This window comes from Herpailurus yagouaroundi, unplaced genomic scaffold (genome assembly GCF_014898765.1).
Source record: "Herpailurus yagouaroundi ecotype Mexico unplaced genomic scaffold, PumYag 139, whole genome shotgun sequence".
Taxonomy (NCBI): domain Eukaryota; kingdom Metazoa; phylum Chordata; class Mammalia; order Carnivora; family Felidae; genus Herpailurus; species Herpailurus yagouaroundi.
The window spans coordinates 8,470,875-8,495,999 of NW_024412394.1; the positions used below are offsets into that span (position 1 = coordinate 8,470,875).

Sequence of the window (25,125 nt, forward strand, 5' to 3'; positions counted from 1 at the left end):
GACATAAACTAAAGCTCTTTGGAACTTTTAAAAGTGTCAAGGAGTCCTGAGACTAAAAAGTTTGAGAATTGTATATTAGATGGAAGCAGAAATAAGAAGGCTATTTTAGATATTCAAATATGAGAAGGCTCGGCAGCAGAGCTAACAAGGTTTTAGTGTAGCTTCAGAGTTAAGTGCTTCAGTGGTTCATTAATGAGGAATGCAAAATAGAATCAGGAGCACTGAGCCTCCATTAAAGACACAACTGGTAATGAAATGTGATCACAACACACATGGTACGACACAAAAACAGTTCAGAGACAGGAACAACTAAGACCTGGGAGCCGAGGGAAAACAGGGATGGATGTGTTCCACAAAGAGTACATAGGCAATTGTACCTCAACATTTTTTTTTTCCTAAGCAGACTCTTTTCCTTCAGGTTGTAGAAGAACAAGTAAAATCTTATCACTGTGAATAAATTTTAAAAACAGAGTTCCATGCTCCAGAGATGGGCAACACAACTGTGCTCGCTGATCTGGCTACAAAAAATATACCTGTACTATGTATACCTTCTTGGGACCCTCCCTCACTGCTCATTCTCTATTGTAATAGCATTCTTTCCACTGGGGGAGAATTTTAACCTGCCACCAAGCAGTATGACCTCATAACGTCCCATCTTTTTATTTTTTTTTTTAAGATTTTATTTTTAAGTAATCTCTACACCCAATGTGGGGTTTGAACTCACAACTCGAGATCAAGAGTCACATGCTCTTCCTACTGAGTTAGCCAGGCACCCCCGTAACATCCCATCTTGGCCATCCTAACCAAACACCAGTACCTTCAGCACCATTACAAAGACGCTAATGCAGAAACGGCATCTCCTTGCTGACAAAGCTTTTGACATCTATTCTCCCTTGATCCCCTCAACAAGCCTATGAAACATGGAATGTAGGCATCATTATTTCCCACTTTACTGATAAGACCCAGAAAGGCCAAGTTGACTTGGAGTTGTCTGGTAAGTTCAGAACAGTCCTATGGCCAGCACCGGGCCAACTGTGTCCTAAAGTGGTGCTCTCTCTCCTTTAGTAGTTGCCTCAGAATACCCGTCACCTCCACATCCCTAGCTTTGCTTTTCCTACACAACAAAAGATTTCTAATATTGAATTCTGCCTTGGGACAGTCTAGGATATATAAATGTGCTCCCTAAATTCTCTTTTTTAAAGCCCCCAAAGAAATTTCAGAATTCGTATTAACCTTAAAAAACAGGTCTATGCCATCTGATGGGGCAGGTATGTGATGGAAAATAAAACAGAGAATGCAAGAGAGTTAGGAATCTTTGCCCTAAGAGTTCCAAGAACTTTTTTTTACTTGCTAATTTCATCACAGAGACGAGAAACTATTTCTCTGCCTCATCAATCACATCATTCTGAACAATGAAAATGTACTCATTATGCCAAAATTCCATTACAACAGAATAATTTTCAGATCCCACAGAGTGTGTTATAATGGAAGAGTAACTCCTGGGGCCACAGAGAAAGCTATAAAGACTCTTCATACATATTCACTCCTACCCACTTCTAAAAGGTTGTGTGCATGTGTACATAGAGACAAAAGGAGAATGGGGAACCAATAGGAAAGGTAAGAATAGGCACAGTTCTGCTTCCCAGACTGACCGAAAGGCCTGAAGGTCTATGAAATGAAGGAGGGAAACCCCTGGATGAGACCTCAGAGGAGAGGTCCGAGTGGCAGGGGAAGATCTTGCACATAATAAGCCAGCAGGACGTATTTCCCATCTGCTTTACCTTGGCCTTCATGTTTCCTTTCAAAAGCTGTTCTTTTAGAGATCCTTTTTTGGACCACAGATCTTTGAGATACTCTAACGAACCCTATAAATCCTAGTCCCCCAAAACTATACACATATATATATATATATACACAAAACCGTGTCTGATTTCAAGGCATCTCAGGCCTCTCAGGACTGCCGTTGGGGGCGGTTAGGCTGTTGGAAGTTAGTACTGCTACTTCAGAGTTATCATTTGCTCATACTCCAGCACTAATAATAAACTCCCTCATTAAGCACAATACAGTCTCCACAATCCAGGAAGGAATGGACAGGTATGTTCTGCTTTGTTCCATTTCTGTCTCAGTCACTGAGAAAACAAATGAAATAAATACACAGGGAAGGGATTTCCCTAGATGAGGCCAAGTCAAGGTTGCATGAACTCTGGGGGGATAATGTAAAGTCCTGAGTCCTGAACGATGGTCAAACTAGGTGAGCTAAAGGGTCCTTTGTAACCCAACAGACTGATTTTGGAATGTTCTACACAATGGCAGAAACTCTACCTTGGGGGAGAGTCCACCCTCAAGAATAGACTGCTCAAAGTCCAAGGACACCAACCCCCAGGAGAGGACCACACTTGTAACGCAACTGGTTTCAGCCATGCCACATGGCACTTGTGATTGGGGCCCGCAGCCCATGGAGACCAGACAGCAGCAGGTAAGAGAGGGAGGCTGTGACAGGGGAAAGGCAACATTGGGAATTCCAGGTGTGCACCTGGGAGACAGTGAGGCCATATATCAGTCCTGCCTAGCTCCAGATCTTGAAAATGTTCAGCCTGTTGCCCTTCCTAAGTTCTCAGAGTCTCAACTCTGGACACCCGAGAGCATGCTTAGGTGGGACTTTCTAACTGCTCCCCTTACCATCTAGGATTTGGAGAGAATTTCACTACCTCCTCCTGGAGCCTCAGGAATGAATACTGGACACACCGGGTTGGGGCAGACCTGGCGGAGGAGAGGAGTGGTCAGTCTCTAGGTATTCCTTCAGTGGAGCAGGGACACCAATAGATGGTGGAGGAGAGATGACCACTTGGTACTCAAGATCTGAAGCAAGCAAGCGGGAGGCAGCCTGGGAACAGGGGAACAGAGAATCACAACAGCACAGGAGCCCAGTGGAAAACACAGCCAGAGCAGGAACCACTAACGAATACAAGAGATGGATTAGACACAAGTGGAATACGGGCTTCCCTAAATCCCTTCTGCTTTTTTTGCCTTCTGCTGTCACACATCTTGCCATGTGCAGGCATCGCTTGTGGAAGAACATAATGGTTCCTGTAAAGGGACTCTTTCTTTAAAATTGAACCTCATCCCAGGGAATAAAGTGCTAGTTCTGCTTTTGTCCAATATACACTGGAGGAATGACATGGCACCATAGACACCCAGGTGCCTCACTTTGACATATCGTGGTAGCCAGGAGTCCCAAGTCAGAAGTCTGGTCCCAACTCCAGCCTCATCTCAGCGTGACCTCTTTGGGAGCCACCACCTCCCCATTTCATGGTAAAGGAAAACCAAAGGAGCCCTACAGCTGCCCTGCATAGCTCTGACAGCTGAGGTTAGCAGATTCCTACATGGCTCTGGCAAAGGTACCCACCCAGGTGACATGTTAGCAGGGTCCCAGAAATTTCCCAGTTTATGTTCTTTTGGGGGTGGCTACAGATGGGGAGAGCGGCAAAGCATCTGGAAGCAAAGGAAGGAGATTTAGGAAGACAAGCTGGTATAGAAAGAAAAACATCAGATTTAAACCCCAAAATATCGCATCTCCATTTACTGGCTGCATTTAAGTTCTCATTTATAAAGTGAGCATCCGACTTCAGCTCAGGTCATGATCTCACAGTTCATGGGGACAGCCCAGAGCCTGGAGCCTGTTTCAGATTCTGTGTCTCCCTCTCTCTCTGCCCCTCCCCTGCTTGTCCTCTGTCTCTCTCTGTCTCTCAAAAATAAATGTTAAAAAAAAGTTAAAAAAAAATACATTATATTCAAAATGCTATCTCAAAAAAGGTTTGAGATAGCCTACAGAAAAATACAAAGATAAAGCTGGACAAGAGCAAATATAAATCAGAAGGCCAAAAACAGAAGATCTATGCATTTTATTGTGTATAAATGACATCTAAAACATACCTCAATTTAAAGAAGCAAAAACCAAAGAAACAAACAAAAAAGCCAGAGGAGGAAAACAAAAAATGCAGATGGCAGGTCCTGCAGTTTCAAAGTTAAACTGAGCTTCCTGCCAGCCAAAGCTAAAAGGGAAACATGACCACTACCTAATTCTTATTGTAGAGGCTTCAGATCTGAAATAATGGCTCTCTGGTACCTTCAATGAGGGGCAGAATCCTTGGGGACAACTCTGTAGTATGTACAGTAACATGTGTCCTAAGGCCGTCCCTGACTGGATATATCAATGTTGGCCCAACTGAACATTTCTGTGGTAGGAGTCGGGTAAGCAGGTAATGTAAGTCAAAGGAGAAGCTTGGAGGCTCAAATGAGATGAGGACAAAGAGCTCAGGAAACTGTGAACCACCCTTAGGTGAGGGGCGCAGAATTGACTGCCCAGGGTGACTAAGCCAGCTAAACACGAAAGCAACTCTGGCATCAGCCCTATCCCAATGCAATTCGTAAACAAATGGCTTAGTTACACGGGGTGCTCTCCAAAATAGCAACCAAAGCCACTCCTGGGCATATCCATTGAGCTCCACATAGCAGAGGGCCCTGACTGGGCCCCCACATCCATTTTCTCCTTCATCTTTTAGTCACAGAAGCTCCTGAGTTTTAACTGGACACATGGCCACACAAATAATGGGCTTGTGTCCCAGCGTCCCTTTCAGCAGAGTGTGGCCACACTGATTTGAGAGACTCCAGGTCATAGCCTTTGAAAAGAAACTGCTTTGTTCTCTCTTTCCCTGGTGTATAGTAGACACAGAGCCGAAGAGCCTGCTTTGACCTTGAGGGCAAGGTCAACACCCAGGACTGGCTGAACAACAAGACAGAAGGAAGCTGAGGTTCTGGTGACCTTGTACAGCTAAATCTGTCCTGGACCATCTGATTACATCTGTACTATTTGAAGAGCAAAAAATAAACTTCTGCTAAAAGCCACTGTACTTTTGGTTCTCTTTGTTATAGCAGCTTAGCCTGTGGCTTAATCTAATTCACAACAGAATGGAAAGATGTCAGAGGGAGATTCCCAAGGACTCAGGCAACACCCTAGAAAAGTCAACTCACAATTCACTTCAGCAAACAGGTCAGAAAATGATAGCCATCACACTAAGTTATGCCTTCTACTCCTTCTCCAAGAGAGGCCCAACCGCATCCCTAGAGTAGAGGAAGAGGCCTTTATTACCGCCCGGCCCAGCCTGTCCACTGCGGGCCCTGGCCAAATCCTCAACAGCTGGAGATACAGACTGCTTTCCCCACCAACACTAGGCAGGGACAGCCCTGTCCTACCTTTTCCCCTAAAGCAGGAAAGCTCCACACTTCTCCACTCTTCATAATTACCATTCTTGAGAACAGGCCAAGTCCAGTAAGGCGTGGGGTGAAGCAGCTGCTGGGGGGCTGTGTGTGAGGGTCAGGGGAGGGGAGTCCAAATCCCCAGAACAAAAGTCACAGCTGGGAAGAGGGAGGGAAGCTTCCATGTCTGCCCTGGGTTTCTGGGGGGCGGCACCTGCTCCTCCTGTGTAGTCCCCCTGGTGGCAGAGCTCAGCTGGGCAGCTGCCAGCCACTAGCGAATGCCAGCCACGGGCACCTGCTGCTGCTTGCGGATCTTGTTGAAGAGTTCCATGTACTGGGCCATGGTGTCTGCCGGGCCGTAGACGGCATCGTGTCTGTTCCCAAACACTGCAGGAGCCCCTGGTGTGTGGCTGCCTAGAAAACTCTGTAGAAACTCGAGCAGCAGGTTCCAGCAGTCACTAGCTACCACACAGGGGCCATACTCTACCTGGAGACCAAAAGAACAGAGAACAAAGGTAAGTGAGGGCAAGGACAAGGTCTCCTGCTTCTCTTGCACCTCTTGCACCCTGCTCCCATGTTCCCCAAACCCCAGCAAAAGACAAACACCTTGTAACACAGTGTTGATCCATAGGAAACAGTCAACCCAAACACCAGGGATTCGACACACCCAGCATCATTCCCTTTAGGCATCTCAGACATTCTCATCTTGGGAGTTACCAAGCCACGGCCCAACCCATAAGACCCAGGCCCCTTCTGGTGATCTCAGAACTGTATGTTCTGGTATGTTGCATGAAGATCCCAGGAGAGCTCAGGGAAATGTGTTTATATGTCTGTGTGAGTGTGATTGTGTGTCTGTGTGTGTGTGTGTATATCCATAGTGTGCAAAGTAGATATCCATATTTGAAATCTTTTCAAGACCAAACATGACTCCCAAAATAGACCCCACCTGACCCTAAGAAGTAATTTCCCAAACAATGTGGCAGGGGCCAAAGATTATACATCTTAGACTTTCTCATTCCTTTCTCCTAATTTTTTACCAGACAGATGGCAGAAAAAATAATTAGTAACATAAGGGGAAACAAGGAAAGAAATAACTGAGATGTATTTGTACCACAAAGTTGGAAACATAAAGGAGAAGCGAACAGTGGGTTCCCAGTGGGTCTCAGCAAATCCAAGGCGTATCACAAGCTGAAAGGGGTCAGGAAATCTTGGCCCCAGAGGTCCCTGGAGTATCAAAGTAGTAATTCCTGCTAAGGCCCTTTACTCTACCTGGAATGCCTTGTGGGCCTTATCTATCCCCACATCTCTACATTTTTAAGTCCCTCTTTACATGTTACTCTTGCAGAAAGCATCCCAATCCCCAAAGTCAGTGCTTTCATTGGCCTGAATTCCCAGAGCAATCTGGGCCTTTTTTATGGCATTTCTTAAAGACTAACTTCAAAAACAGTTTGTGTGGGGGCGCCTGAGTGGCTCAGTCGTTTAAGTGTCCGACTTCAGCTCAGGTCATGATCTCACAGTTTGTGAGTTCAAGCCCCTTGTGGGGCTTGCCGACAGCTCAGAGTCTGGAGCCTGCTTCAGATTCTGTGTTTCCATCTCTCTCTGCCCCTCCCCCACTCAAGCACACTCTCTCTCTCTCTCAAATATAAATGATAACAATAATAAAAAGTTTGTGTGTTTCAGCTTCGCTAGCTTACTAAATTACACATTTTCAAAAAGCAAGCCCTGTAGCTTACCTATTTTTTTTTTTTTTTAATCTCACACAGTGCTGGGCACAACAGATTGAGAAATTTCACTGGTCCCAAAGCCAGCTACTGCCACACTCCCTCTTTGTCATCTTCAATATATACCCCAGAGATGAAGTCACCACAAACACACACCTCTTTTCATCATGAAAGTTGACAGCATGTCAAAAGGAAAGGCTCATCAATGCTACACAGCCTTCCAGACTTATCTTACAGGGTACTGTGGAGAGGTGTACAGGCACACGATTTAGGGCCCACCTCTCAAAAGTTACCTGCACCAAAACTTGTCCTGGTCTGCTCCAGTCCTTGTGATGGGTGACCAGTCCCTCCACATCACAATTCACTGGTCTCCCTTGACTATCCCTTCCCTTCTCCAGCAAGACAGCCTTCCTAAGCTTTCTCCCTGTTGTGACCCCAGCTTCCCATTCCCACCCTGAGCCACAGCCTGAATGATTAAAGAAAGGCTAAAAGATGCCCTGGAGACAGGGATCAGGGAGAAATATAAACACCTGTTTGCATTCAGAGGGATGTGGAAATCTACAGAGCCCTTTAACACATACTGCTATTTCCCCAAAGTCTTACCTCGACGGAGATGCCTCGGGCACTGGGCCCCATGGTAACTGTGCCCACCTTCACTAGGAAGTCACAGTACTGGTAACGGGTACCCCGGGTCTCAATCTTGCTAGCCTTGGCACTCTGGAAAAAGCCCTTGAGCTTCACCATGAGCACATCGAAGTTGGTGTCAGCAATGAGGCAAGGGCCATTCTCAAAGAGGGCGAAGCAGCTCAAAGGGTACTCTGAGTTGTGCATCACGTACATCAGCTTCCCAGCCTGACCTGCAGGGACAGAGATCCTATCGGCATCAAGACCTCCACCTGCAAACCCCAGGACAGAGTCAAAGGCGTGGAACAAGGCCAGATGGCATTGTGGCATTACCTCAGCGATCTTGGAAGGAGATGGGGCAGGGGGGGAATCCCCTCACTAACAGTCTTTTCCAGAGAGGAAGGGAGACGAATGGCACGCAAGGCAGCACGTGGTAAAACCTCACCCCACAGAAAACGTGAGGAGCACAAGGGAACTTTGATAGCAACTGCTAACAGTTTAGTTAAGTTCTTAAGAGGGATGGGCTCACAGATGGATGTTTAATGATGATGATCAATGATGATGATCAATGATGATGATCGATGACCCACACAGACTTCACATACAGTCTTCTGTATGATCATTTCTTGCAGACTAGGGACAATGAAGTAAAATTAACAACACCTGAGTATACCAAATGACGCAAATGCTCTCTTTTCTGTCCATCCCTTCCTCCCTTGGCCTCCTCCCTGAGACACAAAGGTGGCCCCACAGAAGCAGCAAAGGGGAGGATCTGAGCTTGAGGCTGGAAAGGTAGGCCAGAGTGAAGCTGTGATAAGTCTTATTTTCCAAGCCTCAGGAAGTATGGACTTTACCCTGAAGGCAGTGATGAACCCTTGGAGTACTTTAAGATATCAGCTGACCTGGGAAGCAATCGGCACAATCGCAGAAAGAACTCAGGATCTGGAATCAGAAGGTTTACTTTCGAGCCCCAGTCACCCCTTCCAATTTCTGAAAAATGAGCTTTCTCATTGATTACACTAGAGATTTTTCTGCAAGAAGGAAGGAAAGCTACATATATTTGGTTAACTAAGAAACGGAAAGCAAGATCCACTCCCCCCCTTGTATACTACAAGAGTCAATGGATAGACAATGACAATCCCAAGTATTTAAGAATTACCTATTCAAATATTTATTAAGTACTTAACTATCCCCAACATCGTGCCAGGGTTTAAGAGGCAGGTTTAAGAGATTTAAGTAGAGAACATAGCAGCTGGCCTCAGGAAGCTGACACTCTCACTGGCAACAGGGGAAAGACCAAAGTGCTTATGTGGAATAGACCAGAAGTCTTTTTGGAAGGAAGAACAGAGCCGGAAGAAATCAAAGTGGGCAAGAGTCAGCAGGAAACATGTTCATGGAGAAAAGAGGACTATGTACCCTATGAAGAGAGGATAGAGTTCAGCCACACTGAGAAGGAAAGATATTCTAGACAAGGATGAGAGTTTAACAGTGGAAAAGAGGAGATGGGGTGGAGGGGCTGCTATACAGGCCTCTACTCTGCTGCCACTTCCGGAACTCAGGCCCTGCGCCAACCTCCCCCCACATCCCTCCTCACTGCTTGTTGCCAATTCATACATTTCACCTCCTGCTAAATCCAGTGCAAAACATTTCAACCCTCCAAAAGGACCAAAAGCTGATCTGTCATTCTGTTCTTATGCAAACTCACTGTAAGTACTTAATTCATAACTATGTAATCTGAGAGTGTTCTTACTGTCTTGAAAATATTTTGACAGTCAACTGAGGTTTTTTTAATGAAGGCACTGCCAGTTGTTTATAACAATAATAATTTTTTTTAAGTTTATTTATTTTGAGAGAGTGCGTGCACAAGAGTAGGGGAGGCACAGAGAGAGAGAGGGAGACAGAGAATCCCCAAGCAGGCTCCTGGCTGTCAGTGATGAGCCCAACAAGGGACTGCATTTCATGAACCGTGAGATCATGACTTGGGCTGAAATCAAGAGTTGGACGCTCGGGACACCTGGGTGGCTCAGTTGGTTAAGCATCCGACTCTTGGTTTTAGCACAGGTCATGATCTCACGGTTCGTGGATTCCAGCCCTGCATCAGGCTCTGTGCTGACAGTGCACAACCTGCTTGGGATTCCATCTCCCTCTCTCTCTACCCCTCCCTTGTACTCCCGCTCTCTCTCAAAAATAAATAAATAAACATTTAATTAAAAAAAAAAAAAAAAAAGAGTTGGATGCTCAACCGACTGAGCCACGCAGGTGCCTGACAATAGCATGTTTTAAATCTCAACAGAGTATTTTCGTATCTGCACACACTTGTGAAGCAAGCAGAACCAGTGTCACTGTTCCCCTGTTACAGACAAGGAAAATGAAGCTAATGGGTTCTGGACCAGCAGCAGCAGCACCACCAACTGGGAACTTAATGGAAATGCAGATTCTCTGTCCCAGCCCACGCTTACTGAGTGGGAAACCCTGGAGGGGCCCGGCAATCAGTTGTGACTGAGCCCTCTGGGTGATGTTAATGCTGGTCCCTATGAGAACTTGTGATCCAAAGGCACAGAGCCAGTAAGGAACAGAACTGGACCTCCAATCCAGGCCTTCTGACCTTAAGTTTATTGCTCCTTCCATTCTACCCCGCTGTCTGCCATGAATGTGTCCTCTCCCCAACTAGACTGTACCTCCTTGAAGAGTAAAGGTCAGATTAGGAAAACAAAGCCCGTAACAGGTAGTGTCATCGATGTAGTATGCCATCTTATATCTATGCATAAATGTTTTGGTTTCCAAATGCTTTCACAATTCTCTTTTAATTCCTACATCCTTCCTACTGAAGGCAAAACTAAGAGTAACACTGTGATCTTATTGATGCTGAAACTCCATAGAGCTCTGATTTATCAAATATTTATTACATTTACAACCTCAGCTCTAAATGCTTTGCAGATACTAATTTAATTAGCACAACAACACTAGGAGATCAGTACTATGATATTTTCACTGTACAAATGACAGAAATGTACTGGGAAGGTACAGAAACAGAGCCCATAGCAGATAGAAACAGAGCCCATAGCAGATAGCTTCATTAGAAGGGATTTAATACAGGGAACAAAATACAGGGGTTGGAAAAACTGAAAAAACAAATGGTGAGGCCGCCCAAATATTAGGAACACAGGGATGTACTACTATCCTTAAGGCTGGAAAGAGAAAAAGAAGATGTGCTGTCATTAGAGCCAGACAAGAGCGCCACCCAGCAGGAGCTAAAACCAAGGAAGAGACACTGCCACAGCCAGAGACCCAGAGACACGGCCCAAAGCAGAGGGAGAGGAGGAGATATTGTGCTCTCCCTTTCTTCTGTCCTCTAACCTTCCCCAGTGTAGTAACTGGCCAAAGGTAACTAAAAAGGGGCCAGCAAATGTTTGAAGGGGAGGTGAGGGTAATGGATCCATGGAGAGATAGGCAAATGACCAGCACAGCAACAGTCAAAGGTTGTGGGAGTTCCCTAAGTTACAGCTAGTATGTGACCAGAACTCAGTTCTCTGGTTCCATGATCTAGGCTCTTAATCACTGTGCTTTGGAACTGTCCTAAGTCAAGTAACTGCAGAGCCAAGACTAAGAGAACCCAGGTGAGTTAGGACTCACATTCAAAGATTCTCCTGGGGCAGTGGGTGACTCAGGTGGTTAAGCATCTGACTCTTGATTTCAGCTCAGGTCACGATCTCACGATTTCGTGAGTTCCAGCCCCACAAGGGGCTGTTAGTGCAGAACCTGCTTGAGATTCTCCCTCTTTGTCTGCCCCTCCCCCCACTTGCATTTTCTCTCTCTCTCTCAAAATAAATAAATAAACTTTAAAAAAAAAAGATCCTCTTTGTCTCTCTACCAACACCACCAATCATCCACAGTCCATCTCACCTCTCAATATATTTAAAATAAAAGTTGATTCACTGGTCAAGGTTATGCCAATGAGGTATCCAAGACTACTAGCTAGGTGTGGGAATCAGAAAGCCTTTCTGTAGAAAGTTCTAAACACTCTAAAGCTGCGAAAGAATCATATACAAAGACTTCTGAGCCTAAAAGGAGTCTTTCTCAAACTTAAAAGGGTGCTTAATGATCCTCAAGGGAGCTGGCTGAAATGTAACTGAGGCCTGTAGCTCCAGTCCAGTCAGTAAGCAGGGCCAGGACTCTGCACCTTTAACAAGTAACCCAGGTGATTAGATGCAGAGGCAGTTAGCCAGTGACCAATCCCCCCGAGAAACGCAGCTCTAAAAGTGAGAAGTGCAAAAACACCAAAACACAGGCCCCGTATAAGAGATGAAGGACGAAGAATTAACGAATTCAGAAACACTGTCTGCCACATGTTCGAGAATACCACCCTTTGCAAAAGAGCATAAAGAACTCAGTGAACCCGAATGTCAATCAACTCCAAGCCAAGGCTGCATCTCACTGACCTTGGCTGCCAAGAGTGGAGGCGGCGGTGTGGTAGGTCTCACAATCCACACAAAATGTTCCTTGTTTCTCTGCCCCAAGCATCTCCAGTTTCCGGGTGAGGAGCTCCACGGTCTGCTGGACACTCTTGCCCTCAGCCACAGGCATCTGGGAGACACTAGAAGGGAGAGGACCCAATCATCAGTATCCAGAAGCACATGTGCACTCATTGAGCCGCTCATTTGCCCACAGACTCACAGCTCTTCAGGGCCAGGAGTTACCTTAAGAGACCACCTACCCTGATCCTCTTTCTCATTTTATTTTATTTTTTTTTGAGAAGCAGGCAAAAGTTTATTCGAGTATAAGATTAGAAAGTAAGAATAGTAGGAAAGCTCTCTTTACAGAGAGGGGACGTTCAAAAATGAATGCCCCCTCTTTCTCATTTTAAAGACAAGGAGAGAGAGGCTCAAGTCCCTGAGAGCTCCACTAAGAACTACAGCACAGGTCTAAGGACACTCACACCAGTGCAGTGAACGTCCTATCACACTGCTTTCCCAAGTGTGACATGTGTGCCAACGTTCAAGAGGTTTTAGGTGGCACACAGACTGAGCATTCCCTAACATTAAGTCATATGAGAAAAGAACATCATTTGCAATTCCTTCAGTTCTGACTATATCAGGAAAACCTCAATTTGGGGTATGTTTTTACCAAGTCTCTAACACTTTGAACGGGCGCTGTCCAGTAGAGTAGCCACAAGCCACATGTGGCTTTTTACACTGAAACTAATAAACTAAGTTAAATTAAAAATCCAACTCCCCGGGGCACCTGGGTGGCTCAGTTGGTTAAGCGACCAACTTCAGCTCAGGTCATGATCTTGCAGTTTGTGAGTTCGAGCCCTGCATCAGGCTCTGTGCTGACAGGTCAGAGACTGGAGCCTACTTCAGATTCTGTGTCTCCCTCTCTCTCTGCCCCTCCCCCGCTCACGCTCTATGTCTCTCTGTCTTTCAATAATAAATAAATGTTAAAGAAAAAAAAATTTTTTAATAAAAAAAATTTTTAAAAAATTCAACTCCCCACCTGCACTATCCACATTTCTAAGGCTCAAAAGCCACATGTGACTAGAAGCCAGTGTATTAGACAATGCTGTTATAGAACATTTCTGTCATTGGCAACTTCTTTTCAACAGCCCCAGGATCAAAGAGAAAGCAAGCCTCAAGTTTATAATCTTTAGGAATGAGAGGCAACAGTATGTACACAAATTTAATCCAAACAATGAAATAAAAATGTTCAAGATTTCCTTCTATGGTAAGTAAAACTAGCTCCCCCTTTAGAGTAGTAGGTAACAATCATTAGGCACAAACCATGTGCCAGACCATTCCCAAAGGCCCTTAGATGAATTAACTCTGAATCCTCACAAAAGCCCTATAAGATGAGCTGTTAATTATCTCCTTGCTACAAATGAGTAAACTGAAGTGGAGAGGGGTTGAGTAACTCGCGAAGGGCCACATAGCTTGATGTAGTGTAGCCAAGATTCAAAGCCAGGCAAGCTGGCTCTAAGTCTGTGCTATACTAGACCGCTTCCTTAGGGTTGTAATTGCCTTTTAAAATATTTTTAAGGAAAATAAATGGATTCGAAAGAAAACATTAATAAATAATACAGGTGGTACCTAACTACATAAAAACCACGTTAGTGAATTTTGGAAGATACTACATTACTTTATGATCAACTAAATGAAGGTATAAGAATGGAGTCCTGTAACTAAAAATTGTCACTACTCTCCATCAGAAAAAGCACTCATAAGTAAGGATGATGATATGCCTTATTGTGAAACATTGTAAAAGTGATATTATGGGGGAGTCAGAAGTCCCAGGAGTGTGAAAAACTTGATTAAGGGTCCCAACAGACTGACAGCCCATTCCTTCTGTCTTCTACTGAAAGAACAGGGGCTCCCAGGGTTCCCAGCCACTATGCTACAAACTTTTCAGTCCATTCCTCACACATCCCCCTTGCACTAGAGGATTTGTAAAAGGTTCATGATGTCCACTGTAAACAACAAAGGTGACATCATGGACAAACCGACAAGAACCTGAGCTGCAGGAAAGAGTGGTCTCCCCCAGGCTCTTATGCAAGAAGCTCCCAACCAGTGACTTCAGATAGCCTAACCTCCAGCTCTGACTGGAAAGATGCTAATACTAAATATTCAAAACAAAACAAAGCAATCCCTGAAATCTAGCATTTTGGAACTAAGGCCTGCAAGAGCAGTAGGCCCATACCTTCCTCTGCCACCCTGAATTATATCATATTAGAGATTAAAAGTCCATAAAAACTAGACCGCGTAATTAAACACAGAGGGAGACGGATCCCCAAGAGGTGACGCGCCTGAACCCCAATCTAACTGCCAGCAGCTTTTTCTCTAGACCCACTAGCTTAAAACGACCACACCAGAACCAGACACGGGCTGGTCTTAACTGCCTTAGGCGGCTGTAGGAAGCTGCAGGAGAAAACCTAAAAAAAGATGGTTTCCCCGTGGCCTGTCCCCCACCCCCTCCAGCTTCGCCGGCAGACTGAGTTCTAGTCCGGACATCCTATTTCCGACCCTTAAGTTTCACTCCGGGCAGCCCTATGGCCTCATGGGAAGGAAGAAAAAGGGAAGGAGGTACACAACCACCGATGGGCTCCTGGGATAAAACCTTTCACTTGCCGCCTTCCAGGAAGCACCGGAGCATCTCCAAGCAAACAAGGCCGGAAAAACCGCAGCCCTTACAGTATCTCCCTCACCCACACATTCCGAAGACATCTTGCTCAGCTCGTGCGGGGAGGCAGACCCTGGTCCCGCTCCTCCTCCCGGGTGGCTCCGAGGGCCTTTCCCGACCCCAAACGCCGCCCTACAAAGTCCCTTGGGGTCCTACCAAGTCACTCCCATGGTATCGGACCAGCAAGGTTGGCAGGAACAAACAGTTGATTCGCAGAGTTCTCCAGCCACCCACACTAAGTGAAGACCCCCCCCCCCCAACGCAAGCTTCGGCCGAGGGAGTGCAACGGAAATGACGTAAAAACAGAGCGCCCAGCAGACGCGCTCACGAGGAACAGGGGCGGGTCTAGGCACCTCCTGGGTGACGCCTCCGGTGACGTCCTGGCTCCCAGCTCCAAGTTCACGTTTTGCTGGGCACAGAAGGCCTAGATCCATGAAGGTAGAAAGTCATGGCTCGGACTGCCACCACTTCGAGAAGTCAGCGTTAAGTGCAATGAGATCATTCGGAAGTCCAGATCCAGGACCCGTGAGCTCTTTTAGGGGGTGTGGCGGCGCTGATGGCATCCTAGCCTCCGAACGCTAGGTGGCGCCGTGAACTCCGTGGGCGGTGGGGGGGGGCTCTTGGGAGCTGAAAGTTCGTTGCGCAAGCGCACTTTAGGCTTTTTCCTCTGGCCCCACGTGTGAACCTTTCCGGCAAAGTTTTCCGGGAAAATGCCCAAATTCAAGGCGGCTCGCGGAGCCGCAGGTCAGGAAAAACATGCGCCCCTGGCTGAGCAGATCCTGGCTGGGGACGCGGTGCGAGCAGGGTCCCGGGAAAAGCGGCGGGGTCGCGGGACCGGAGAAGAGGAAGAGTACGTGGGGCCCAGGCTGACCCGACGGATTTTGCAACAAGCGCGGCAGCAGCAGGAGGAGCTGGAGGCCGAGCATGGGACTGGGGACAATCTCGCAGCACCACGGGAGCGCACCACGCGGCTGGGTGAGTGGCAGGGGGTGTGTGCCAGGAATAGGGTGGTTGGTTGTGGGGAAGAGAGGTAGACGGCCGAAAGGTATCCGGCAGGGAGGAGTTTGGAATGAGAAAATAAAAAAAATAAGGGGTCCGCATTACATCCTTGCAAAGGTAATGACTCTTGCAAAGGGTTTCCCCAGTCCTGGAGCAGATTTAGAGTAGTCAGAGCCCTCCACTCCCACTTGTAGTTTTTAAGTATTCGCTTCTGGGCATTCCCGAAGTTAGACCAACAGGAAGTAATTGCTCACGCCGCAAAGAACTCCTAACATTTGTCTATTTGTTCTATAAATACTTGTGGGATGTCTAGCCTGTGCTTTGCGCTGCGCTAGGAGTTTACATGGTTTGGGTAAAGAGGAAAACAAGAAAGACATGTGTCTGACTTCAAGATCTTTCAGTCTAGCCCAACAGAGAGACAACTATTAGGATAATACATTTCACGACAACGAAAACATAGCTTCTCTTATAACAGTAGCACTACTTTTGAGGGTCAGGCTTCCCAGACTGCATGACCTTCGTGCCTGAGACCTGAAAACCTAGTGGTGAGTGCTCTGAGCAGAAAGAACAATATTGTTTAGGAGCCAAAGAGGAAGAGAAACTAATTAGAAGATGGTCAGTATTTTTTATTAGGGTGGAAGTGTGGTCTTCCCAGTTGTTTAATCTGTTTCTCAGATCTCAGCTTTCATCTGTCCTGAGAGCAGTGTTTGACAACAGTTGAACACTGGTCTCCTGGCTTCAGCATCTTTACTTGGCTTCTAAGCCATCACATTCCTGTTTTACTACTTCCTCACCTCTCAGCATCTTTTGCTGGCTCCTCTTTTGTCCTCACCCTCTTATTGATGTGCCACAAGGTTCAGTTTTTGGACCTCTTCTCTTCACAGCACTTCTCTGTTGCTGTCGTCAGTTTCTCGGTTTAAGTATCTTCTATTTGGTGACTGCTCCCAACTTTGTATTCTAGCCTTGATCTTTTCCGTGAAAATCAGATTCTCCTATTTCAACTGCCTATTTGGCATCTCCAATTTGAAGTCTAATAGACGTCTCAAATCAGTATGTCCAAAACAGAAATCCTGATCTTCTCTCCAGACCGGCTCCTCCCACTGTCCTCCTCGTCTCAGATAGTAGCATGATTTCCTTCCATTTGCTCGAGACAGAAACCTCGAACCCCTCTCTTTCCTCACATCTGGTCTGTTAGGAAATCCTGTTGACTCTCCCTTCAAAATATATCCAGAGTTAGATCACTTCTCATCACCTCAGAACACAGTCCTATTTGAGCCACCGTAATCTCTCCCCTGGATCATTGTAGTAGCTTCCTCATTAGTCTCCCATACCCCTTCCAGTCTGCTCTTAACTCAACAGCTAGAGGACTACAGAGACCTACATGATCTGCCTTTGTTGCCAGTCTGGCCTCTTCTACTTTCCCCTCGCCCTCTTCATCCATACGTGCTTTATTGTTCCTTAAACATAGTAAGTTAGGGCTTTTGCCCTGGTTATTCCTTCTGTTTTCATAACCCTGTAGGCTAATTCCCCTGATTCTTCGCCTTCTCAGAGAGGCTGCCCTAGCCACTCCATTAAAAATGGAAACACACCCCCCTCCCCTGTTTCCACACTCCCAACTTCTCTGCTCTGCCCTATGTCTTTTTTCGTAACACTTGTCTTCTTTTGATATTTATTATCGTCTATCTCCCTGATTAAAACATAAGCCCCATAAGTTTCTCTTTTACACTGATTTTTTTCAACACTCAGAACAGTACCTCACATATAGTAGGCGCCCAGTGTTTGCTGAGTGAATGGGTTAATGATAGTAAGTTAGGTAGGAGCCAAATCTACAAAAGACTTGGAGGCTGTGTTCAGGATTTAAAGCTATCCTAAACACTGGGAGGCTATTGGAGAATATGGAGACCTGTTAGGGGACTGTTGAACTAACACGGGCAAGAGATGATGCTGATCTAGGCTTAGGCAAAGCTGTGAAGGATTTGAGAGATAGTGTGTGAAGTAGAATTAAATAGGACTTGGTAATTATGTCTTGGGGGTGAAGGGAGGGGATGAGGCAGGCCTGCCAGGTTCTGGCTTAGCAATGGGTGGATGGTAGTGCTCTTTACTTAGACATGGAACACAGTGAGTAGTGTAGACCTATAGTGTAGACCTAGGAGGGAAGGAGTGAGTTCAGTTGATGACAAGTGAGATTTGAATCGCCTGTGGGTCATCCCCAAGCTGCCATACAGGAGGCAGCTGGAGTTAGTATCTGGGGTAAAGGGAAATCTACCTACAAGCCCAGATTTGAGATTTGTCAGCATGGGGAAACAAAACGTCTGGTGCACCCCCCCTTTCCCATTTAGCTTTTGTCACACGCTGCCTCTGTTCTTAAGGAGCTGGTCATGTGTAGCATTTTATTTTTCTGCGTGGACTGTTACATCCCTTTCCAAATGCCCAGCTGGCTGGAGTCATCCAAGAATCAGTTATAAAAACGGGTTGTTTCACTGAAATCTGAACTCCACTGCCTGGCCTCAAGGCCCTCCACAGTCCGGCTTTACTTTACCCATCTAATCTTATTTCTTGCTATTGCCTATCAGATACTCTCGTAACCAAGCCTTCCTGCCAGTGTTGTTACCCAGGTCTGGACCACACTCTTCCATCTCCCTTACTGCCTATCCAGAGCCTAACCATCCTCTGCTCTCACCCCCTTCTGTGTGCCTGTGGTATATTTTGTCTCTACCACTCATTTTGGCCTGTCACGAAGCCCTACAATGTGTGTAGAACAGGGGTGAAGAATGCATAATCTAAACCCGGACTACCTGCCTTAGGCAAGTTACTTAACTTTCCTTTTCCTGTACTTCCAAGTCCCCATCTGAAACTGGGTAGAACGAGGGCACCTCCCTTGGTGTTAGGAAAGTTATGTACAGTCTTTAGAATAGTTCCTGCTATATGACTGACAGTGTAGCGTGTCAGCAGTTACTCGTTGGCATCGCTATCTCCTTGGTTCACGTTTGTACATTTTGTTCCTCAAGACTGTAAGCCCTTGGGGGCACCTGGGTGGCTCAGTCGGTTAAGCGTCAGCCTTCAGCTCAGGTCATGATCTCACAGTCCGTGAGTTCAAGCCCCGCGTCAGGCTCTGTGCTGACAGCTCAGAGCCTGGAGCCTGCTTTGGATTCTGTGTCTCCCTCTCTCTCTGCCCCTCCCCTGCTCATGCTCTGCCTCTCTGTCTCAAAAATAAATAAAAACATTTTTTAAAAAATTAAAAAAAAGAAAAGACTGTAAGCCCTTGGGAACAGGAAGCTAGCGGGCGCTTCATCACTTCCACTGCACCCATCTGTACCTGCTGCAAGCACATGTGAGGCCTGCATGCACATCATGGGTAAAGTTGAATTGACCTCTACATCCCTCAGCCGCTGCTTGCCTTGCTTATCCATTTCATCTCCTCTTCTAGGTCCAGGGGTCCCGCGGGATGGATCAGATGACGAGGACGAGGAGTGGCCCACCCTGGAGAAGGCTGCCACAATGACAGGGGCAGGCCATCATGCAGAAGTGGTTGTGGACCCTGAGGATGAGCGTGCCATTGAGATGTTCATGAACAAGAACCCTCCTGCCAGGTAGAGCTGGCGTGGCCTGGGATTAGGGGTGTCGGGTCCTGGTGGCAGCTTTCCACAGGGAAGCACATGTCCTGGCAGTTTTGATTCCCTACATTTGGGAAGGGTCCGAGCATAGCTAGTTGTAGGGAACCAACTTGGCAAAATTGGCCCATCTTCAAAGGACCTATCTGAGTGAGAATGAACTAGACCTCCTGCCCATCTGTCTGTCTGCCTGTGGGAGAACTGCCTGGACTGCCTGGGGAAACAGCTGCAGGGCCTTTTTTCAGGCCTGTGGGGCGACCCATCGCTTTGCCTTTGGTCTTGGCATGCTCAGTTGTCTTACTGCTACGTTCAATTTCCTTGGCCAGATCTCTTTCGTACTCTCAGCTTCATTTCATCCAGGGTTTCTCAGCCTCCTCACTATTGGCATTTGGAGCTGGAATTCTTTTTTTGTGGAGGCCGTCCTGTGCAATGTAGAATGTTTAGCAGCATGCCTGACTTCCACTCACTGGATACCATTGGTGACCTTTCCCCCATCACGACAACCAAAAAATGTCTCCAGACATTGCCACATGTTCCCTGATGGGCACAATCACCTCCTGTTAGAAGCACAATTTGTTGTCGTGTATACTAAATGGTGGCTCCACAACATGCAGGCATTTAAGCTCCTGTGATCAAACTCTTACGCCCCTCGATTTTGATCCAGGGGAGGGGAGTCTAAAGGATAAAGGCCGTCACCTAGTTCATTCCGACCCTGTGACACTTAACATGACACTGTTCTTGGTTCTTGGGCTTTTTCGGGGCTGATGTATCTCTCATTGCTGGTAATACCGAGGAAAGACAGGGAAGCTGAATGATTAAGTTCCATGGTCGCTTATTTGAGAATCCAGAGTCGGACGCTTAACTGACAGTCCCTGAGGCGCCCCCATAACACATCACTCTGACATGATGGGTAGGATGATTTCATAGCTTGCAGTAAATAAAAGAGTAATGCTACCGGAAACAGGGGCTCCTGACAGTCTTGAGAATTGACGGTTGGCACCTTCCAAAAGCAGATCCAGAGCCACGTGAACTCAGCAGAGGCCCATTTAGTTTGGGGCTCAGTATTGTATAAAAGTACCTGAACTTGAGAACCTGAAAGACCAGGGTTTGACTCTCCCCACTTAAGAGCTCTGAGAGCTTGATTGAGTTATTGACCTGTCTGGGTATCAGTTCCTGTGTCTGAATAATGACGGTAATGACACTTCTATCAGATGTTGCACTGACTACATGGAATAACATCTGGAAAGTCCTGCTTCAGCGCCTGGTGTTGAAAAAACAGGAGCCATTTTAAAAATACCTTAGCATTATTTTACCAAAGCACACTGTGACAGTAATTGTGAATTCTCGTGATAGAGTTATGTTTGATGCACTCTCTGGAAGGAACCTGAGAGAAACATCATACTCTTAGAAATATCTCCATAAATTTTAATAAGTTAAATTGAGGGGATGTTTGTGTCACAGCCACCCCCTTAATGGCTCCAGCTACTTGAAATCTTGGTAAAAAACTGAGAGGTGTCTCTAGAGAGGTCAGACTAGAATTTTGTAATTGGAGAGTCCTCAACATATTATCGGCGAGTGGTGAACGTGTTTGAAACAGGCAACGCTTACTACATACTTGCGGTGTGCCAACAGTTCCAAATACTGGACATACGTTAACTCATGTAATCCTTACGGTAACTTTATGAGGAGGTACTGTTATTATCCCTGGTTCACAGACGAGGAAACTGAGGCATAGGGAGACCAAGGAGCATGCCCAGGGTCATGTAGGGAGAGGAAGAGCCAGAATTTGAACCCAGGCAGACTGATTACAGAGTCCTGGTTCTTCACCTCCACACAACCATCAGCTTTGTCCCAGGTCGAATGACCTTTGGGTCCTCTGCACCCTGCGGGGATTCTGTGGTGGGCAATAAGACCCAGGGAGACTGGGGCCGCACATCCCAGCAGGATCACAGATGTACTGGAGCTCACAAGGGACTGTGGGGGGAGTGTAGAGCTTTCTGGGCTGGCCACAGCCCTCCCTGCTTCCCTCCCGCACCTTCCTTACTCCTAGGCGCACCCTGGCTGACATCATCATGGAGAAGCTGACCGAGAAGCAGACGGAAGTTGAGACGGTCATGTCAGAGGTGTCAGGCTTTCCTATGCCGCAGCTGGACCCCCGGGTTCTGGAGGTCTACAGAGGGGTCCGGGAGGTAAGAGCCGAGTGGAGAGCCACGATGAAATACCTCCCAGGGGCCATGGGCTCGCACTAAGGGTTTGGGTGCCCACGTCTTGTACAAATGAGGCATGGTGGCCAAGAGCAGGTTAAGAGCCCCAGTGCGTGGGTTCAGATTTCTGCTCTGCCACTCAGGGACTTGGTGGCCTTGGGGAAGATTACTTAACTGTGGTCTTGGTTTCCCCATCTGGAAAATGAGAGTGCTGATGACATACCCTTCAGAATTGTTGTGAGGATTGAGCTAATCTGTGAAAAGCACCCAGACGGGGACCTGGCACACGGCGCACGTGTCATTGACGGTGATGATTTGCACTCGCCTCCGCAGGTGTTATCTAAGTACCGCAGTGGGAAGCTGCCCAAGGCCTTCAAGATCATCCCCGCACTCTCCAACTGGGAGCAGATCCTCTACGTTACAGAGCCCGAGGCCTGGACAGCAGCCGCCATGTACCAAGCCACGAGGTGGAGTAGATGGGGGTTCGGGTGGCCTGGGGTCTGTAGGTAAATGCTGGTTGTGGGGAGACAGGCTTTCTCTGCCTTGGCCGTTACATTTGAGCTTTGCCCCAGAGCTCTGTCTTGTGCTTCTGTAGGTCACTGTTTTCCCAGCTTTTCCTGTTTCCATGTTTTGGGGCCGGGACCCTGTTGAGACTCTCCTGTGATGAGTTTCCAGGAGAAAGGCTTATAACTACTGGAGCACAGCCCCTGGGGTGTCAGAGTGGCCTCCAAAGCCTGTGGCTCCCCGGGCATGCTCGGGTCCCCTGCGACACCAGGGTGGAGAGAACGAACCCATGTCGGGGAGGGAAGGTGAACAGAGGAGAGCTGTGGCTCCCCTAGGACAGAGCGTTGACTCCGTTTAGGTACCCCTCGTAGCCCCTCCCGTTCCCTTCCTAACGTGGCGGGTGTAGCAGGCGCACACGGGTCACTTCTGCACACCCCTCGAGTCTCCAGTGTTCACCGTCCACAGTGTATTTAAAATGCCAGCTCTGGGCTATCATGTGAGCTGGAGTCTCCCCCATATCTTCCCCAAAATAGGATTTTTGCCTCTAACCTCAAGGAACGCATGGCCCAGCGCTTCTACAATCTTGTCCTGCTCCCCCGGGTACGAGATGACATCGCTGAATACAAACGACTCAACTTCCACCTCTACATGGCACTCAAGAAGGCCCTGTTCAAGCCCGGAGCCTGGTTTAAAGGTGGGAACCCGGGAGGCCGCTAAGAGAGGGAGGGGCTAGAGCACCTGCAGGTGAAAGCAACAGGCCTGACAGGAGATGACTGTCTTGGGTGGGTGGGGGGTGCTTCCTGCTGTGGCTCTCTCCTCTCACCCTGGGCTCAAAGTGCCTTCCCCTCTGACCTCCCCAGGGATCCTGATCCCACTGTGTGAGTCTGGCACCTGTACCCTCCGGGAAGCCATCATCGTGGGTAGCATCATCACCAAATGCTCCATCCCTGTGTTGCACTCCAGGTAGTGTTGGGGGGAGGGGGAAAGAGGACTATGAGTCAGGAGGGATCCAGATAGGAGAATCCCAGGACTGGGGCTGGAGGGGATGGACAGAGTGAGGAAGGAGCTAGGAGCAGCCCTGGATCTGTGGGTTGTTTAAGCTTTTGGGTGTGTTACTACACCAACAGAATGGAAGTTCCCCCGAAACAGGATCCCCACCTGGCACAGTAAATAGTTGAATGAACGAATAGGGAACATGAGAAGAAAGGATGTTAGGGGTGGAGATCTTCAGGTGCTTGAATGTATTCTAGCCAGGTACTGAGACGAGCAGGCTGAACCAGAGGTAGGGATTTGGGGTGAATGTGTATACAGCTGGTGACTGAGGCCGAGGAGTAGAAGCTGGGGTAGGTGAGAAGGAGGCCTGAGATGGCCCCCTTAGGAATAGGCACGGTGCAGGGGCCAGCAGAGGAGGGGAGGGGAAGAGGCAGGGGAGAGGGCGGATCTTGCCTCCAGCATCTCCCCCACCACTGACCCTTCCTCACCAGTGCAGCCATGCTGAAAATTGCCGAGATGGAATACAGCGGTGCCAACAGCATCTTCCTTCGGCTGCTGCTGGATAAGAAGTACGCACTGCCCTACCGGGTGCTGGACGCCCTGGTCTTCCACTTCCTGGGCTTCCGGACAGAGAGGCGCGAACTGCCCGTGCTCTGGCACCAGTGCCTCCTGACTTTGGTCCAGCGCTACAAGGCGGACCTGGCCACAGATCAGAAGGAGGCCCTCTTGGAACTGCTCCGGCTACAGCCCCATCCACAGCTGTCCCCTGAGATCAGGCGTGAACTTCAGAGTGCAGTGCCCCGAGACGTGGAAGACGTTCCTGTCACCATGGAGTGAGGAAAGTTACTCGCCCTGGTCTGAGGGGCATGGCGGGGGCGGGGGGGGGGGGACCAGGATCCCTGCTGGGGACACTGAGATTTTACAGCTGAAGTCCCAGATCAGGGCAGGGAGAGAGGTCCCAGGCATCTGTGGCTCCCTGTACCTGACAGGGAGGATTAAGGGTCTGGCTGGGCCCTTCTTCCATCCTAGGCCTTCGTCCCTGTTCGGTTGTGAGACGTGACTTGAGATGCCACATGCCAGCATCTCCACTCCCTGACTGGGGCTTGGAATAGGTTCTTTTTCTCAGGCTCTTGTGTCAAGTCACTGGGATGGGGATAAAAACCAAAGGGAGGTATTTATTGAACTTTTGCGTTTTGATGTGATCGATGGAGATCTTTGTGCTTTTCCTCTTTAGCTGGAGGGAAGCTCTTCTGTTCCTGTCGAGGAATGGATTCTTGCCAGTTTACAGAGGATACCCCCATCTCCTTATTCTACAAGTTTGTGTCTCCACACCCTACCCACCCTATTAGCCCCTTGAGGCATCCTCTGCCTTCAACTTGAGGCAGAGGCTACTTTGGAGGTTGTTCAAAAGATGGTCCTGTCTCTTCTGTGGGTGGATTGCTGCAGGAGAAAGTCCCTAGAGGAAACTGAGGCTACAGAGAAAAGAAAATCAGGCCCCGGAAGGAGTAGATCCAGAGTCCCCACCATACAGGTTTTCTAAATTTCTTGGCTAATTTAAAGTTTTAGACCAGGGATTGGCAGACTAGAGTCATATGCCCATTTTCTTATTGCCCATGAGGTAAGAATGATTTTTACATTTTTTAAATGGTTAGGAAAAAATTAATAATATTTTGTGAGAGATGAAAATTCTATGAAATTCACATTTCAGTGTCTGTAAGTAAAGTTGTGTTGGGACGCAGCCGTGCCTAGCCACTTGATTTTTATGGTTGCTTTCATGCTCCAGCAGCAGAACTGAGCACAGTTGACCCTTGAACAGTGCAGGGCTTACGGGCACCAACACCCCACATAGCCAAAAATCTGCGTGTAATTTTTGACTCCCCAAACTTAACTACCAGTAGCCTACTGTTGACTGGAAGCCTTACTGGTAACATCAACAGTGGATTAACATGTTTTGTAGGTTACGTCACATATATAGTATTCTATCAAGTACACCTGAGAAAAGAAAATGTTGAGAAAATCACAAAATACGTTTAGAGCACAATT

The 25,125-nt window shown here is 47.5% G+C and overlaps 2 protein-coding genes across 3 annotated transcripts; one reads left to right on the plus strand and one right to left on the minus strand.

Annotated features, from left to right (window-relative positions):
- Positions 1 to 3,887: 3,887 nt before the first annotated feature.
- On the minus strand, positions 3,888 to 15,301 carry MED20 (mediator complex subunit 20). Of its 2 annotated transcripts, none has more exons than XM_040473482.1 (4): positions 15,125 to 15,301; positions 12,041 to 12,195; positions 7,581 to 7,834; positions 3,888 to 5,743 (listed from the first exon to the last, which is right to left on the minus strand). In XM_040473482.1, exons 2-4 carry the CDS (start codon positions 12,183 to 12,185, stop codon positions 5,528 to 5,530), a joined length of 615 nt encoding a protein of 204 aa, XP_040329416.1. In that variant the 5' UTR covers positions 12,186 to 12,195; positions 15,125 to 15,301; the 3' UTR covers positions 3,888 to 5,527. The 2 variants fall into 2 exon arrangements, with proteins under 2 accessions (XP_040329416.1, XP_040329415.1); XM_040473481.1 differs by lacking the exon at positions 15,125 to 15,301 and adding an exon at positions 14,928 to 15,069.
- A 77-nt stretch (positions 15,302 to 15,378) lies between these two features.
- Positions 15,379 to 24,820, plus strand: BYSL (bystin like). Its single transcript, XM_040473471.1, has 7 exons — positions 15,379 to 15,746; positions 19,198 to 19,360; positions 21,432 to 21,570; positions 21,919 to 22,052; positions 22,623 to 22,783; positions 22,950 to 23,052; positions 23,574 to 24,820. The coding sequence occupies exons 1-7, from the start codon at positions 15,482 to 15,484 to the stop codon at positions 23,917 to 23,919; spliced, it is 1,311 nt and encodes a 436-aa protein (XP_040329405.1). The 5' UTR covers positions 15,379 to 15,481; the 3' UTR covers positions 23,920 to 24,820.
- The last annotated feature ends 305 nt before the right edge of the window (positions 24,821 to 25,125 follow it).